Raw genomic sequence first — 14,177 nt, forward strand, 5'->3', positions numbered from 1 at the left:
CTATAAGGATACTCATCAAGAGTATGGACAACACTGAAGTTAAGGGACACTCAATTTAAGATGAGGAAGCTATGTCTGAAAGAGTGTCTAAGATGGTGAAGGCTTTGTTGAATATCCAGGATTCAAGGAAGTTAGAACAGGTTGAAAAGTAGGAGCCAGTAAACAAGGAAAGGTGACATCTTCAATGTGGCTTGGGAATGATGACTATTTTCATACTGTCACTACTTCATGATGGAGCAGCACCCTTGTTGGATAAGGAATCCCTGGTTAAAATCCAGATGAGAAAAACAGCATGTCAGGCTCCAGGTGAAAATTCTTCCCCACTGAAAGGTTTCATTTTTGGCTCCCTAATCTACTCCCCTCACATCTATGCTTTGACCTTTTGAATTAAAGAGACAAAGCGTTTCATCTTCTACAATGGCCTGCTGGTGACCAGAAAACAAGAACTGGGTCTCATCAGAACAGAATCTCTACACAGAAAAGTTCTTATTCTGACTAATGCACTTTCGAGATGGATTTTGCCATGCACTTGAAACACACACTGTTAAAATGGAGCTGCTGTTTCCATAGGCTTAAGAGCTTGTGAGCCTGAAATTTTAATAAGCGCCCAGGCGATGGTGGTGCTCCTGATTGTTGAATAAGTTTCTAACTATCAAGTCTCTTGGCTTATCTTACCCCTAGAGATCTCTCTTATGTAGTTGATATATAGCTAGACAAGAATAATCAGAGAGTTTCAATGAGTACAGGGTAGCATAGACCAACCATGCCTTGCCTACAAAGGTCATAGGAATCCCTGGGGAAAATCAGAATGATAAAGTTGCCTTGTAGAATGTAGGAGGGAGACAAACATAGCCCTTGGCCTGACACAGGGAATTAAAATTGAGGGTGGCAAGAAGCCTCCAAAAAACTAAGCACTGTACCTTAGCTACTGGATTTCTATATTCAAGAATAGCTAGAAAACAGAAAGTCAGGTGTAAATGGGGCTAAAGCTAGGAGGATAGAAGACTCTAAGTCATTATAGCTTTAAGAAAAGAATGGAGGGGAAAGGCGAGTGGCTGCTGCTTTGAGAAAACTAATGTAGCCTTTGGGAGTAATCAGAACTCAGAGGGCACAGCTGGCTGGGGGACAAGGTCAGTCCCATAGCCTCATGTTGGAGATAGCTGAATTAGTAAGCTGAGTTCACAAGACTGTTTCTGATGACCACATCATCACACAAGGGACTCAAGGAAAGCCTTAAAGCTTATCTAATTGGACAAATTATCACCTGGTGCCTCATTGCCAATTCTAATTTTCTTGGGTTGTGCTCCTGTTGGGTCCTGTGGAAGCCAAGGGTGAAGAGCGTGTACCCAAATTCCTTACCTTTTTTCCAGTCCCAGACTAAAAGATGGATGTCATCAGAGTCACAGACTGAATTTGAATTTATTAGTGACTGGGATTGATGTTAAGCAATTCTCTGAAGGATTTCCAGCTCTACATCTTTGAATCTCCCTTTTGGATTTCTGGGGCACTGAGTCATACAGGCAGCCTTTGATTTGCCAGCGTTAGTAGTACCACCTGTAAAATGATGGTCACCTTGCTAGGCGGCCCTGTGAGAATCCAGCCTTGATGGGCTCCCTCATAACTCTGATCTCAGCTCTCATTCCGATCACCAAGCATCTACAGTGTCAACCCTGAGCACATAAATTTGACTCCTAACAAAAGTGGCACTGGCAGTTCGCATATCCCTATCCTTCTGTCCTTCCTCTTGGGTAACCCATGGATCTTATCTTATCTTTTCTCCACAGTCATTCTCTCCATATGTCTATCACCTCTGAGTTACCAATACCCTTCTTTTATGAGCAGGAAAGCAAGTCCCTAGTGAATACTACAAATTCTCTTAGAGAAGGATTAAGAGAAAGTTGAGTTTTCTGCACATTCATGTTGTATTTGAATCCTGAATGGACCAGGCAAGGATAGTTGCTCCTGACAACCTCATTGTGCAGTCCATGCTGAGGCCTTTTTGGTAAACTCACTGCACTTTTCTAAACTATGGGGATCTCACTTTTCACACAACTACCCAGACTCTGGATGTTCCTCGGTGGCCCTCAAGTGTGCACCACTGGTCAGTCACGCTCACTGCTGAAGGTGCTTCTATCGAAAACTCCTTGGTCTGTGAAGTAAGGTTTCCTGGTAGTTTAACCTTCACTTACCTTGGAGCATGACACCTGATCCTGCCCTGGAAGTGAAAGTCTTAGTGAAAGCTGATCATTTTCTGCTTCTGGAAATCCCAATTTATATTGGTTCTAGGAGAGCAAGGTTTCCTTTCCCTGTCTGGATGTTCATGTTCTATATACAAGTTTGTCAGCCTCTAGTCTATCCCTGGACACTATTGAACTTTAAGTCTCTCTTCCTGCTTCTCCTTTTACTTGTTCTTCCCTTCCTAAGCAATCTTATTAACTCTCAGGCACAGATACCATCAGTGGGTATTAAAGAATTGATCCTTTTACCTACAACTCAGACTTTCCCTCCAGAGCTATAGACCCACACTTTGAGCTTCCTACATTCAATTTCAAATTACTCTAAACTCAAGCATAATTTCACTCTATAGTTTTTCTCTTTTGCACAGTTTCTAAAACTCATAAATCCCACTATCATCTACCATGTCAAACCAAAAATCTCTGCCCACTCTTGTAATTTTTTTCTCTTTTATTCCCTTTGCTCCATCTATTGCCAATTTTCACTATGTTTACTTCAGGTAATTATCTCTTTTGTTACATATCTGAATCTCCACTGCTATTTCTTGTATTTTGTGACTATTATCTTATACCTGGATGCCTACAATAATCTCCAAGCTCATTTCTCCAAACCATTTGACTCGGTAATGAAACTGAGACGATATGTTGGAAACAAAATCTGATGACATCATTGCCTCATGAACAGGCTTTAAATGGCGGCCTGTGTGCCTTGGGCTACAGAACAAAAATTAAGCCTACAGTGGCATGTGTAAACTGGCTCCTACTTCCCTCTCTAGCATCTTTCTCAGCCTTTTCTCTTTCCTTTTTTTTTTTTAACTCTTAAACACTACATTCCTGTCATACACCAGGTTCCTTGCCAGGTACCCTGACCCAGTGTGTCCATTTCCTGCCTGTTTATGGTTGGGTTGCCCAAGAAGTGACTTACTTCCCTGCTTATGGTCTTTCCAAGAGGTCATGTGCCTCTCTGTCCAAACACTTACAAAGCTGAGAGTTTGTCATTACTAATTCTTGTTTGTTTGTTTGTTTGTTTGTTTTAAGTATGTCTTTCTACTTAAAAATGCCAGTGATTGCAAACTCTCTGAGGACAGAGACTGAGTCTGTTTTGCTCATCACAATGTCTCCAGATGCTGACCACTAACGGGTGTTTGCAAATACTTACCTAAGGAATGGAGCTTGAATCTTATTAGACCAACACAACAGGGATATTACATTGGAAGAGGCTCTCGGGGAATCTCTGCCTTGAGCTCTGAGCCTCTAGAACAGGACCGCAAAACAGGCACTAAATGAAGTTTAATTCTTCCAAAGGCTCAATGATCTAGAGCCAACCTTTTCTCTAAATATAAATCTAAAGACTTTCAATATTGGAGAGCTTTGTGATTTGAGGCTTTCTCTTTTCATTGGGTTTGATTCATTATAGCCTAGCTTTTTATTAGAAATCATATGTGTAATCTCATAAATGAGGGCCACTTAGGATCTGCTCAGAAATACCCAACCCTACAATGTCAGAATGCCCTGGCTAAAGATGTGTTGGCTATTCCCACATGCACCAGAAATCACTGGGCTGCAGAATGACAGAACCTTCTCAGGCAGCCCCACGGTTAGATGAGTTGGTCTTGCCTTTATTTGGCAGAAGAAATGAATAAAATAAATAACTTTTAATCACTTTTAAGACATATTTTGACCCTACAGAGACTTAAGCTTGGCCTCAGCTCTTGGACACACAGGAGCTAAAGATACATGACTGAATGAATAAATAAATAGTTCTTGCCTGTGCAATTCTATGTCATTCCACAATAATCTAGTGATTGTGAGAGGAGTCCTTTGCTAGACACTGGTACTACAGCAATAAAAAGAACACAACAACTACACTTTTTTAAATAATTAAATGTTTATTTTTATTAATTACAGTTTATTCACTTTGTATCCCCCCATAAGGCTCTCCCTCCTCCCCTCCCGGTCCCATCCTCCCTCCCCCTTCTTCACACGTGACCCTCCCCAAGTCCACTGATAGAGGAGGCCCTCCTCTCTTTCCATCTGAACGTAGTCTATCAGATCACATCAGGAATGGCTACATTGTCATCTTCTGTGGCCTGGTAAGGCTGCTCTCCCCTCAGGGGGAGGTGATCAAAGAACAGGCCAATCAGATTATGTCAGAGTCAGTCCCTCTTCCCATTACTATGTAACCCACTTGGACACTAAGTTGCCATCGACTACATCTGTTCAGGGGTTCTAGGTTATCTCCATGCATGCTATTTGGTTGGAGTATGAGTCTCTGGAAAGACCCCGGTGTTCAAATTTTCTGCTTCTATTGCTCTCCTTGTGGAGTTCCTGTCCTCTCCAGCTCTTACTATTTCCCACTTCTTACATAAGATTTCCTGCATGTTGCCTAACAGTTGGCCACAAGTCTCAGAGTCTTCTTTGATAGTCTACAGGATAGAGCCTTTCAGAGGCGCTCTGTGGCAGGTTCCTAGGTTGTTTTCTGTTTTCTTCTTCTTCTGATGTCCATCCTCTTTGCCTTTCAGGATGGGGATTGAGCACTTCAGTCAGGGTCCTCTCTCTTGATTAGTTTCTTTAGATGTACAGATTTTAGTAGGCTTATCCTATGTTATATGTCTATATGAGTGAGTATATAACATGAGTGTCTTTCTGCTTCTGGGACAGCTCACTCAGGATGATCCTTTCCAGATCCCACCATTTACCTACAAATTTCATGATTTCCTTATTTTTCATTGTAGAGTAATACTCCATTGTGTAGATGTACCACAATTTCTGCATCCATTCTTCAGTTGAGGGACATCTGGGCTGTTTCCAGCTTCTGGCTATTACAAATAAAGCTGCTACAAACATGGTTGAGCAAATGTCCTTATTGTGTACTTGAGCCCCTTTTGGATATATTCCTAGGAGTGGTATGGCCGGATAGTGAGGAAGCACTATTCCTAATTGTCTGAGAAAGCGCCAGATTGATTTCCAGAGTGGTTGTACAAGTTTGCATTCCCACCAGCAGTGGAGGAGGGTTCCCCTTCCTCCACAACCTCTCCAGCATGTGTTGTCACTTGATTTTTTCATCTTGGCCATTCTGATGGGTGTAAGGTAAAATCTCAGGGTCCTTTTGATTTGCATTTCCCTAATGGCTAATAATGTTGAGCATTTCTTTCAGTGTTTCTCTGCCATTCGATATTCCTCTACAGAGAGTTCTCTGTTTAGTTCTGTTCCCCATTTTGTAATTGGATTACTTGGTTTGCTGGTTTTCAGCTTCTTTAGTTCTTTATATATAATGGATATTAGCCCTCTGTCAGATAAAGGGTTGGTGAAGATTCTTTCCCAATCTGTAGGCAGTCGTTTTATTTTGATGATGGTGTCCTTTGCTTTACAGAAGCTTTTCAATTTCATGAGGTCCCATTTATTGATTGTTGCTCTTTGAGCCTGTGCTGTTGGCATTCTCTTCAGGAAGTTGTCTCCTGTGCCAATAAGTTCAAGGGTATTCCCCACTTTTTTTTCTAACCGATTTAACGTGTCTGGTTTTATGTTGAGGTCTTTGATCCACTTGGACTTCAGTTTTGTGCAGGGTGAGAAGTATGGATTTATTTGCATTTTTCTACATGGAGACATCCAGTTAGACCAGCACCATTTGATGAAGATGCTATCTTTTTTCCATTGTATGGTTTTGACATCTTTGTCAAAGATCAGGTGTCCGTAAGTGTGTGGGTTTATTTCTGGGTCTTCTGTTCCGTTCCATTGATCCACCATTCTGTTTCTATGCCAGTACCATGCAGTTTTTATAACTGTTGCTCTATAGTACAGCTTAAGATCAGGGATGGAGATACCTCCAGAAGGTCTTTCATTGTAGAGGATTGTTTTAGCAATTCTGCGTTTTTTGTTTTTCCGTATGAAATTGAGAATTGCTCTTTCAAGTTCTGTAAAGAATTGTGTTGGTATTTTGATGGGAATTGCATTGAATCTGTAGATTGCTTTTGGTAAGATGGCCATTTTTACTATGTTAATACTGCCAAGCCATGAGCATGGGAGATCTTTCCATCTTCTGATATCTTCTTCTAATTCTTTCTTCAGAGACTAGAATTTTTTTTTCATAAAAGTCTTTGACTTGCTTGGTTAGGGTTACACCAAGGTACTTTATGTCATGTGGCTATTGTGAAGGGTGTTGTTTCCCTAATTTCTTTCTCAGCCCTTTTGTCTCTTGTATAAAGGAGGGCTACTGATTTTTTTGAATTAATTTTTTATCCGGCCACTTTGCTGAAGGTGTTTATTAGCTGTAGGAGTTCCCTGGTAGGGTTTTTGGGGTCACTCAGGTATACTATCATATCATCTGCAAATAGTGATAATTTGACTTCTTCCTTTTCAATTTGAATCCTCTTGATCTCCTTCAACTGTCTTATTGCTCTAGCAAGGACTTCCAGAACTATGTTGAAGAGATATGGAGAGAGTGGGCAGCCTTGTCTTGTCCATGATTTCAGTGGGATTGCTTTAAGTTTCTCTCCGTTCAGTTTGATGTTGGCTATATGTATATCGCCTTTACTATGTTTAGATATGTGCCTTATATCCCTGATCTTTCCAATACTTCAAACATGAATGGATGTTGGATTTTTGTCAAATGCTTTTTCAACCTCTAGGGAGATTATCATGTGTTTTTTTTTTTTTTCGTTCAGTTTGTTAATATGGTGGATCACATTGATGGATTTCCGTATATTGAACCACCCCTGCATGCCTGGGATGAAGCCTACTTGGTCATAGTGGATGATATATTTGATGTGTTCTTGTATTCTGTTTGGAAGTATTTTGTTGAGTATTTTTGCATCAATGTTCATAAGGGAGATTCGCCTGAAATTCTCTTTCTTTGTTGAGTCTTTGTGAGGTTTAGGTACCAAGGTGACTGTGGCTTCATAGAATGAGTTTGGTAATGTTCCTTCTGTTTCTATTTTGTGGAAGAGTTTGAAGAGAACTGGAGTTAGCTCTTCTTTGGAGGTCTGGTAGAATTCTGCTGAAACCATCTGGTCCTGAGCTTTTTTCGGATGGGGGACTTTCGATGACCGCGTCTATTTCCTTGGGGGATATAGGAAATTGATTTTCCTGGTCCTGATTCAGCTTTGGTAAGTCGAATCAATCAAGAAAATTGTCCATTTCATTTAGATTTTCAAATTTTGTGGCATATAGACTTTTGAAGTAAGTTCTAATGATTGTTTGGATTTCCTCAGTGTCTGTAGTCATGTCCCCCTTTTCATTTCTGATTTTGTTGATTTGGATGGTGTCTCTCTGCCTTTAGTTAGCTTGGCTAAGGGTTTGTCTATCTTATTGACTTTCTCAAAGAACCAGCTCTTGGTTTCATTGATTCTTTGAATTGTTTTATTTGTTTCTAATTGATTGATTTTAGGCCTGGGTTTGATTATTTCCAGCCGTCTACTCTTCTTTGGTGTGTCTGCTTCTTTTTCTAGGGTTTTTAAGTGAGCCATTAAGTTGCTTGAATGCACTGTCTCGAATTTCTTCTTGAAGGCACTTAGTGTTATGAACTTTCCTCTTAGCACTGCCTTCATTGTGTCCCACAAGTTTGGGTATGTTGTGTCTTCATTTTCATTAAGTTCTAAGAAGACTCTAATTTCTTTCTTTATTTCCTCCCTGACCCAGCTGTCATTTAGTAGCAAGTTGTTCAGTTTCCATGTGTGTGTAGGCTTTTTGCTATTTCTGTTGAGGTCCAGCTTTATTCCATGGTGATCAGACAGGATACAAGGGATTATTTCAATCTTCTTGTATCTGTTGAGGCTCGTTTGTGACCAACTATGTGGTCTATTTGGGAGAAGATTCCATGAGGTGCTGAGAAGAAGGTCAATTCTTTTTGTGTTTGGGTGTAAGGTTCTGTAAATGTCTGTTAGGTCCATTTGATTCATGACCTCTGTCAGAGATATTGTCTCTTTGTTTAATTTCTATTTTGTTGACCTGTCCTTTGTTGAGAGTGGGGTGTTGAAGTCTCCCACTATTAATGTGTGAGGATCTATATGTGGTTTAAGTTTATCAATGTTTCTTTTACAAATGTGGGTCCCCTTGTATTTGGGGCATAGATGTTCAGGATTGTGATGTCTTCCTAGTGGAATTTTCCCTTGATGAGTATGAAGTGTCCTTCCCCATCTCTTTCTATTATTTTTGGTTGAAAGTCTATTTTATCAGATATTAGAATGGCTACTCCTGCTTGCTTCTTGGATCCATTTGCTTGGAAAGCCGTCTTTGAACCCTTTACCCTCAGGTAATGTCTATCTTTGTGACTGAGGTGTGTTTCTTGTATGCAACAGATTGCTGGGTTTTGTTTACGCATCCATTCTATTAGTCTGTGTCTTTTTATTGGAGAATTGAGTCCATTGATGTTGAGAGAGATTAATGACCAGTGGCTGTTAGATCCTTTGATTTTGATGTTGGCTGCGGTCATAAGGTTATGTGCTTGGTTGCTTTTTGTTTTACTGTAGTGTGGTTAATTATTTCCCGTGTTTTCTTGAAAGTAGCTAGTTTTATTGGGTTGTATTTTCCCTTCTAGTGTCTTCTGTAACGCTGGATTTGTGTGTAGGTATGTTGAAATTTGTTTTTGTCATTGAATATCTTGTTTTCTCCGTCTATGAGGACTGAGAGTTTTGCGAGGTATAGTAGCCTGGGCTGACATCTATGTTCTCTTAGGGTCTGCATGATAACTGTCCAGGCCCTTCTGGCTTTCATAGTCTCTGTTGAAAAGTCAGGTGTGATTCTAATGGGTTTGCCGTTGTATGTTACTTGGCCTTTTTCCCTTGCAGCTTTTAGTATTTTTTTTTTTGTTCTGTATACTTACTGATTATTATGTGGCGGGAGGATTTTCTTTTCTTGTCTAATTTATTGGGTGTTCTGTAGGCCTCTTGTATTCTTATTGGCTTTTCCTTTAAGTTGGGGAAATTTTCTTCAATGATTTTGTTGAAAATATTTTCTGGGCCTTGGAGCAGGGAATCTTCTTTTTCCTCTATTCCTATTATTCTTAGGTTTTGTCTTTTTATGTTGTCTTGAATTTCTTGGATGGTCTGTGTCAGGAAATTTTTAGATTTAACATTTTCTTTGACAGATACATCTATTATTTACATTGTATCTTCCACACCTGAGATTCTTTCTTCCATCTCTTGTAGTCTATTGGTTATGATAACCTCTGTAGTTCCTGTTTTCTTTCCTAAGTTCTTTCTCTCCACAATTTCCTCCATTTGTGTTTTCTTTAATTTTTCCAATTCTATCTTCAGATCTTGAGCCGTTTTGTTGATTTCCTTCACCTGTCTGACTGTATTTTTCTGTTTTTCATCAATTCGTTCAGCCCTTTGTTTGAACAATCCTGTTTCTTTTATTTCATTCAGTGATTTAAGCATTTCCTCTCTAAAGGCCACAAACTGTTTGGCTGCAACTTCCTCCATTTCTTTACAGATGGCCATAATCTGTTTGAGTTTATCTTCCTCTAGGTCTTTACATATTTTATTTGTTTCCTCTGTTATCCTCTTCATGAGCATAGCTGTTAGGTCATCTTCTTGGATTTCAGTTATGCTGGGTGTCCAGGGCTACTTGCCCCTGGATAACTGGGTTCTGGAGATGCCATATTGCTCTGTCTTTTGTTGGTTGAGCTTTTACGCTGGCCTCTACCCATTGGGCTATCTTAGGTGTTTGGGTTTAGTTTCTGGTGGTTCCTGGGGATCTTGTGGTGGAGAGAATCTCCTTGGCAGGAAGATGGTTTTTCCAGAAGGAAGTCTTCTCAGCTTTTTTGGGTATAGTCACTGGATGGCTGGTGTTTTTCAGGAGTTGCCACTGCTCACCTCAGGGATAGAGACCTGAGTGGTAACTGTGGTCCTTGTTAGTTGAGAGTGTTCTCATCTCTCCCGGGGAAGTCCTGAAGACAGCTGCCCTGTTTTGGGGTTTCTTGCTGTAGATTTAGTGATCTGCTGCTGTAAACTGCATGTCTCCTGGTTTGGTCAGTTTTGTTAGGGATAACTGGTTGCCCTTGGAGCAGTATCTGGGGGTTGATCTCAGGGATTCCAGGCTTTTGTAGGTCTGAGGTTGAGGCTCTATATCCTAGTACCCAAGCGGTAATCTGTGGTGGGTGGGTACCGCTCTCCTGGTAACAGCAGGTTATCTGGTGCACAGCAGGTCCCAGGGTTGGGCTGGTCTGCAGGACCTTTTCTAGGGATATACTGGGTGGCCTAAGTCCATCACCTTTGCTTCATTCCCTGTGAGGATTTCTCCCACAGTGACACCCAGTCTCTGTTGCCCTGGGGCACACAGCTGGAGAGCTGGTGCGCAGCAGCTCTCTGTGCCTGTGGCTGGAGCCCAGTTCAGTGATGGCAGCTCATACCCGCTGGTCTGCGAGACTTATTCCAGGGAAAGACTGGGAGATCCAAGTCAATACCATTTCCTTCCTTCCCTGTGGAGTTCTCTCACAACAGGGACTCCCAGTCTCTGGTATTTTTGTGTCCACCGATCAGCCTGGGAAGGTGATCAGGACATACAGGCATGTGGCTCTGATCTGGGGACCTAGTGCCTGCGTGACCCAGGATCTCTTCTGGGTTCTGGCTCGGTGACCTGAGAGTGGACCTGACTGATTCCCACGCTGTGGGGGTTTCCTCTCACCTGGGAAACACGATCGGTGTTGTTTTAGGGCCCATAGTTCAGCCTCTTGGTAGCTGTACGGGAAATGTTGTCCTGCTCCTCAGGCACAGTGTTCTCCTGGCACCGCCATCTTGTCTTCATCCCCAACATCTACTCTTGAAGGCTTCCCATTCCCACCAAGGACACTCATCTAAGCAAACCAACTTGCCAAAGTTAACTAAAGTTTGAGAAAAGTGCCTGGAGAGATTATGCATTCTATACTCAGAAGAAAAAACAAAATAAAAAAGTATCAAAGTGCTGGAGGCCTGTTCTTAAACAGCAGTGAGTCTGAGGAATCAGATTTGAAGTTTTGTGTTGAAAAGCAACCTTTCAACTCAATGCTTAGCTGAGTTCTATGAATACATGACTAAAAGCAAGAGAAAACTCGATTTGGTTCCATGAGGACAAATGTGTGTGGGCAGAGACATCATCCCTTTAGCCAAACAGCAAACAACCGTAAACATTTAGTGAGCCTCTATTATGAGTCAGGATCTGTGCTAACATGGGAAACAAAGATAAATGAGGCATAATTCTACCCCCGAGGAGCTTGCAGACCAGTGGAAAAGACAGATGTGAAAACAAGCAACTAATAATATCAGTACGCTGTGGTAAGAGATATTGTGAGGTGTGTGCAAAGTGTTATAAAGTGTTATCAGAATTTAGAGGAGAGAGAAACTCTGCCAGAGGCCGTAGAAGGTATATTGGCTGATGAAGGATGAACTGGTGCTGATGTTGCAGAAAAGTAGAGATGAGTTTGGGAAAAGGTGCTTCTGATTTCAAGCTGCCTCACAAAAATGTGATTCTAATGGGGAAATAAAGACAGAGGGGGAAAATTGCCCTAGGATGCTGGTAACCCATGGACTACTCTCCAGAATGTCTGAAACAGGAAATTGCCTTCCATCCTTAGTAAACACATGAAGAGGCTGGGCTCTTCCTCTCTTTGCTTAATTACCTTTGCTTTGTAGCAAGCAAAACTGTTGTTTTTAGGAGAGAGATGTTGAGGATCTAGGGGCTTCAGGAGCTGAATTCAAGCTTTCTGACTACCGAGGCCTAAATTTGGAGTCACCAAACCTGGGGTAATCTCGCTCCTAACATTATCCTCTATGCTGCTTCTGGCTAGTCCTCTGGTTTTTCCTCAGTGTCTGCCTTAATTGTGAGGATTGGCCAAGTTAGAGCCCCAAATCACCCATATAGGCTTAAAGACATGATATGTAGCCATTCCTTACTTTCCTCTACCAGAGACTGAATCAACAAGTTAACATACAGTATGACATAATTGCCAAAATTGAAATTCATCACATTTTCTGAACCCAAGCAATTCCCTTTAATCTACCATTTTCCCTGCACGGTTTACTAAAAGAATGAAACAACAAGATCCCTTAGAACACAGTGATTTTAATTGTACCATCTTAACACAAAACTATTATTTTCATTACATAATCTGAAACATAATTGTATGAACCCAAGAACTAAAGGTTTGGCCAAGGTTGGAACTCTCATAGCAAAGCAACATAATAAATAAAATCTTATGCTACCACATGACAGGTATGGAACCTAGGAAATTCTTTTAATTGCTTAGCACATCATTTTCATCATCTCTAAGGGAACAATATAGTAATCCCAACTTCTTATGGATTAATTTACAAGGGGACTAAATAAAACATTGTATCTGAAGATTTTAGCACAGTGCCTGGCACATTGTTAGCATTAATAAATAGACATTGTTGTCACTGTCACTATTGCCTGGTCATGTGCAAGCCTTTTCAACATCTCCATCCTTCCATTTTCCTCTCAAGGTGCTTCCACCCAGAATTCTAACACTGTGGAGCCAGAGAAGCAGGTAGACAACACAGTGAAGATGGCAGGTGTGATCGCTGGCCTCCTCATGTTTATCATCATTCTCCTGGGCGTGATGCTGACCATCAAAAGGAGGTGAGTCTTGACACTGCTCAGAAGATCCTGCTGACCCTAGATGACCCCAACACTACCATGTGCCCAAGCCATTGCTGTGTAAATTACTGTCCAGTAGAGCTTTCCTTATAAAACACTTGAGTTCCTTGTGCTACTGTTTGAGAGATATGTGTTGCCTCTTTGGCAAGTGGCTTTGAAAGACCAGCTGTTAACATGGTCAGTGATTCCTATGGCTCCCTTGTGGTGCCGTGGAGTTTGGCTATGATGAAATAAGTCTTGGAATTAACTACTCTGTAAGATTGGCAATGCCCTCAAGATTATTGGAGAACTCCAGAAACACAGATGAACACAGGAAAACAATGTTCTACTTTTCTTACCTGTATTTCCCCATATCCACTGATGGAAAGCAGCCTCCCATACTGCCCTCAACTCCTCCAAAGGAGTGAGCATCCAGAGACTCTTTTACCTGAGATTCCTACTCCATGTCCTCCCAAAACCTTCCCAGCTAAATATTACTGCTTATTATCTTTTATCAGGATCTTTCCCTGGGCACCTATCGGCAACCAATACAGTTTTTCTTGTGTTTTGTATATTTATATATATATATTTTCAAATCACATTGCTGATGAGAGCAAGGGTATCAATATTTTCTTTATTGCAAAAATTCAACCTCCCACACTTATCTTCTGTTTGAGATATAGTAATAGGACTGAAGATAATATGAGGAAATTAAAGAGAGGAATAGAAAATGCAAAGTAAGAGTATGATCTGGCATTATCATCACAAATAATTATTTATTCCTCAGAACTGGGTCCCTTGACCATCTCTGTTTAGCCTTTACCTGCCACTGTATTGGCACACTTATTTCTCATATCTGTTTTTTCTCAGTTGTACTGTCGGGCCCTAGTCATGGCCTCCATCTTCCCACTTTCCAGACAAATCTAAGAAGGAATCATCCATGTAATAGTAACATCTAGTAGAACCCTATCTTTTAACAATAAGAACAATAGTCTATGTTAGTCCCTCAAGTGATGCCTGAGACTGGAGCTCTGGGTTTGGTTAGCTGAGGAGTTTGGGACAACAGCAATGAGAAGGACCAGGGAATTTCTACCATTTTCAAGTTGTTCGACACTTTTGAAATTTGTTTTCCACCAGAATAAAGAAACAAAATGTCTCCTAAAACAACTCCAGTTTATACTCAAAGAGTTATATGAATACCAATGAAGAAAAAAAAAAAAAGAAAAGAAAAGCAATGTCCTTATTTCCAGCCACTGATGACTCAGAACTCCTGGCGCTGTTATCATATAGGCAGCCAGTGTTTTCTGAGCCCTGTAGTCACCAGTCTCTCTCTCTCTCTCTCTCTCTCTCTCTCTCTCTCTCTCTCTCTCT

At 41.0% G+C, this 14,177-nt stretch overlaps 1 protein-coding gene across 1 annotated transcript in view; it reads left to right on the forward strand.

The window, feature by feature from the left end:
- Ptprt (protein tyrosine phosphatase receptor type T) overlaps window positions 1–14,177 on the forward strand; it is an 835,658-nt gene that overhangs the window by 648,293 nt on the left and 173,188 nt on the right. The window contains exon 13 of the mRNA XM_055602221.1: window positions 12,674–12,809. Coding sequence (XP_055458196.1) covers window positions 12,674–12,809 — 136 coding nt within the window. The remainder of the gene's footprint in view (window positions 1–12,673; window positions 12,810–14,177) is intronic.

The sequence above is a fragment of the Psammomys obesus genome, unplaced genomic scaffold (assembly GCF_907164565.1).
Source record: "Psammomys obesus unplaced genomic scaffold, mPsaObe1.curated_primary_1811, whole genome shotgun sequence".
Taxonomy (NCBI): domain Eukaryota; kingdom Metazoa; phylum Chordata; class Mammalia; order Rodentia; family Muridae; genus Psammomys; species Psammomys obesus.